At 36.0% G+C, this 4,149-nt stretch overlaps 1 protein-coding gene across 1 annotated transcript in view; it reads left to right on the top strand.

The window, feature by feature from the left end:
* The window catches only part of ARHGAP5 (Rho GTPase activating protein 5), a 50,063-nt gene that overhangs the window by 36,614 nt on the left and 9,300 nt on the right, over nt 1-4,149 (top strand). Inside the window, exons 5-6 of the mRNA XM_009319362.1 lie at nt 1,874-2,005; nt 3,735-3,840. Of these exons, the coding sequence (XP_009317637.1) occupies nt 1,874-2,005; nt 3,735-3,840 (238 nt within the window). The remainder of the gene's footprint in view (nt 1-1,873; nt 2,006-3,734; nt 3,841-4,149) is intronic.

The raw sequence follows: 4,149 nt of genomic DNA on the forward strand, positions 1-4,149 counted from the left end.
TCACTGCAGCCCAGGCTGCCCTTGAGCTTCACATTCCCCACCAGCCCCTCCTTGTTGGTGAGAACAAGGTCCAGCATAGCACTTCTCCTCGTTGGCTCCTCTGCCACTTGGAGAAGGAAGTTATCATCGATGCATCCCAGGAACCTCCCCGATTGCTTATGCCCCGCCATGTTGCCCTCCAACAGATGTCAGGGTGGTTGAAGTCCCCCATGAGGACCAGGGTTTGTGAGCTTGAGGCTGCTTCTGTCTGTCTATAGAGGGCCTCATCTGCTTGGTCTTCCAGGTCAGGTGGCCTGTAGCAGACCCCCACCATAATGTCACCTGTCTCTGCCTTCCCTTTAAACCTGACCCACAAGCTCTCGGTCAGCTCCTCATCCATCCCCAGGCAGAGCTCCATGCACTCCAGCTGGTCATTGACATAGAGGGTGACGCCCCCTCCTCGTCTCCCCTGCCTGTCCTTCCTAAAGAGCCTGTATCCCTCCATCCCAACACTCCAGTCATAGGAGCCATCCCACCACATCTCCGTGATGCCAATAAGGTCATAGCCCTGCAGGCGTGCACACATCTCTAACTCCTCTTGTTTATTCCCCATGCTACGTGCGTTTGCACAGAGGCATTTAAGTTGGGCCCCCAATGAAGGTGTCTTACTGGCTGGAGTTCCTTTGTGCTGCTCTTCAGGTGCTCTCTTGCTGACCTGTGTTCCTTCTCCAGGCTCTGGGCATCTGTTGCTGGCCCTGGCATCAAACTGGTAGGAGTGGGATGGATTGAGGTTCCCCTCGCCCCGCATCTCCAATACAATATACAACTATACCAGGTTGTACTGGTATAGTCCAGGTTATTACCAATGAAACTGTGTATAAACCAAAGATGGGATAGAGTCTTGTTACAGCTGATTCTAAGTGCTGTTAAAATAATTTCTAGGCGGTATTCTGGTGTTGAAAAGAGTTTAAATGCAGTCCTAGCTGCTCCTTGTGTTAATAGTTCATCAATCCTAGGCATTAAGGCATTCATTTCCCCCCTCCTTATCCCCTCAAAATGTAGTCCTTCTTGATACTTATTTTATTGAAAGCTCTCTTGAGTAATATGGATTAATAATTAAATCTTCATAATAAATTTCTAAGACAACCTTTTTCATGCTAGATTATACTGGAATATCATTGGTAGATTATGCTGTTCACTTTGATGTGTTAAAAGAGAGGGTCAGCATTTTTTTTTTCCTTGTTTTCTCATTTAATTTATGATCTCAGTTGATATTTCAAAATGAAAACACTTCTTAAAAGTTCTTGGATATTAATCATGAAGCTGAGCCTGTGAAAAATAGTAAAATTCCTCCTAGATGATAAGAAAAATAAATGTACTAGGTTTTTTTATGCCTCACTATGCTGTTTCACATAATCTTTGTGTAATACTAGGTTTGTCTGTGTGTGGTCACTGGTGTCTTTTGTTGTCCTTTTTTAAAAGGCTTCATGTGGTCACCGGAACAAAATCACATGAATTCTGCAGATTGATGTACCAGTTTTTAAAAAAAAATTGGGAAATAGAATTTAAAACTTATTGTTGGGCAAAATCGATTAATCAGAAGCCGGTCAATGGCAAATAGAAAAGCATTTAAGTCTGCATGGAGAACTAGACAACTTCTATTTTTCTGGTCTTCTACTGTTTCCTTATACTGTCACATTTTCTTACATTTGATTTCATGTGGGTCAAAGTGGTGGCAGCTTGTCCATAGGTTCACCTTTTAGTGCATTTTTTAACAAATGTTTGGCAACACTTTCATTTTCAGTGTTTTGAATAAATTCTTGTTTTCATAAAATCCTATGAGGAATGGTAGCTGTAGGTTTTACTTACAATGCTGTTTAATTTTGTTTTACAGATCATAATATCAGTCTAGAGTCTATGGGAGTAACAGTAAATGCAGTGGCTGGGGCTCTTAAAGCTTTTTTTGCAGATCTGCCAGATCCATTAATTCCTTACTCTTTGCATCAAGAGTTGTTAGAAACATCAAGTAAGTAATATCAATCTTGTCTTGATCTAATTATGTTATATTGATTGCTCTTATTGCAATTTTTACTTCATTGTAAGTTGAAAGGAGTAGCTGCACTGAAGTATTTTTAAAATTGCTTAGACATGTACTTTTATTTAATATACTTTAAAATTAACAGAACTATATGATGAAATAAATGTAATATGTTATTTTTGCTAAATAAGTTGTGGCTTATTATTTCCCCTTTTCCTAGAAAATTTAATTGGAGAAATAGATTTTTTTTTCCATTCTGTATTAGTGCTGCATATGATGAAAGCTCTTGGAACTGTATTGCAGTTGTTAACAGGGGAAAACCCCCTTGAATTCATGAAGTCTTACATTCAAAGTAGGCTTTAGAAATCAGATGCATCTATGGAATATTATGGTAATTCTCTTTTAGATGTTTTTCAAATTCTTTTTGAAATCTTTATAAGATGAAATGCTTAGTTTTGTTTGTGTTACAAACATTTTTCAGACACTTTCAAGTGAAACGACTAAATTGTTCCCTTTTTTTAAAGACTCTCTCTTGTATTGGCAGCAAACTTTCATAAAAAGACTGCTACGTATTTTTGCAGGATACAACTGTGACGTACAGTATTCTTAATGCTTTTTTGTTCAAAACATGAAAACACTAGTGTAAACCTAAGGCTTGGGCCTGGACTTGTCCATTAGAAATTTCATATTTCTGGATGATATCTGTAGATACTTATTTGTGTTATTTCTGCTGTTCTTTTCAGGAAAAGTGCTTGTTTAATGTAATTAAATAGGTTTTATTTTTTCTTAAAAGTGTATCACTTAACTTTCAGTCAAAACATGCAATAGCTTACAATATAAGTGGACTTACTGTTTTAAAATGCCATTAATACTGCTTTAAATTTCTATTTGGGATATATTGGAGCATATTTAACATTACTTCTGCGGTACCAGGGTACATCAAATTTCTTTTTAGCAGTGCAGTCAAGTAATAGAGGTGAGCTTGTATTCCTTTTTATGATATGAATCATGATGGAATAGAAGTATATTCTGCAGAATGTATGGTTCTACAATACTTTAGTGGTATTTTCCACAAGTGTTTTAGCAGCAGCATTCGTTGTTTTTAAAAAAAAAAAAGTGTTATTTTATTCCATAGTCCTTTCTTACATGTTGCTTATTTCCTCTTTGAAGCATAAATAATGTCCCTTGGGCCTGTGAAAATCCCTGTTCTCCTTTAAAGAGTATATTTAAAATAGCTGCACCAGGCTCATTCATAATTTTTTTTAATTATTTGAATAACTGATAAGCTTAAGATATTCTAAGTTCATGTGAATGTCTTCCTTCCCCCGAATCTTTATGAAACTTCATTCCGAATAAATCTTACAGGTATATCTAAGTCATAACATATTGCAAGCAAAGGAGAATCTAACAAGAAATGACCCTGTCACATTGTTAGTTATCATTCTACAAGCCAACAATGAGCTAATCGTGTGATTCTTTGCTGTTAAACACAGATAAGTAATTCTGCTTAAATACAGAAAAATATTTTTGTGTTTTTTTAATAAAAAAGTTATTCTATGCAATAGTATATGCAGATAGGAATTTTATGAAATATTTTCTTAATTGATATTTCTCTGTGGGTATCTTATCTGTACCGTTATACTAGGAAAAAGACTTAGCAACACTTTATTTAGTACGTCCTTCTAGATGTATCACAAAACGTCGCTTATTTCTATAGAAATCCTGGATAAAACAGAACGACTACACGAGTTAAAAGAAATTGTGAAGAAATTCCACCCAGTGAACTATGATGTCTTCAAATATGTAATAACGCATCTAAACAGGTTTAGTATTTTTCTACTAATTTTTTGTTTGTTGTAACAATTGCAAAGAAGATTGTGTTAGTACCAATGAATTGACTGCTAGAATTGAAAATTTCATGCTGCATTGCTCATCTGTTAGTATAAATGTGGAAAATGAAACTGGGAGTTAGAGGTTGATTAGAAAAGGCTTGTATATTCTGTTCTCAGATTTTATTAACGTATAAATATCTGGCATCATCGCTACTATAAAGTTATAAGAATGATTGGTATACATAACAGAAAAGCTTGAAAGAATAACTATGCACCACAGTTACATATCTCTTTTTTCCT

This window comes from Pygoscelis adeliae, unplaced genomic scaffold, assembly GCF_000699105.1.
Source record: "Pygoscelis adeliae isolate BGI_AS28 unplaced genomic scaffold, ASM69910v1 Scaffold71, whole genome shotgun sequence".
Classification (NCBI taxonomy): domain Eukaryota; kingdom Metazoa; phylum Chordata; class Aves; order Sphenisciformes; family Spheniscidae; genus Pygoscelis; species Pygoscelis adeliae.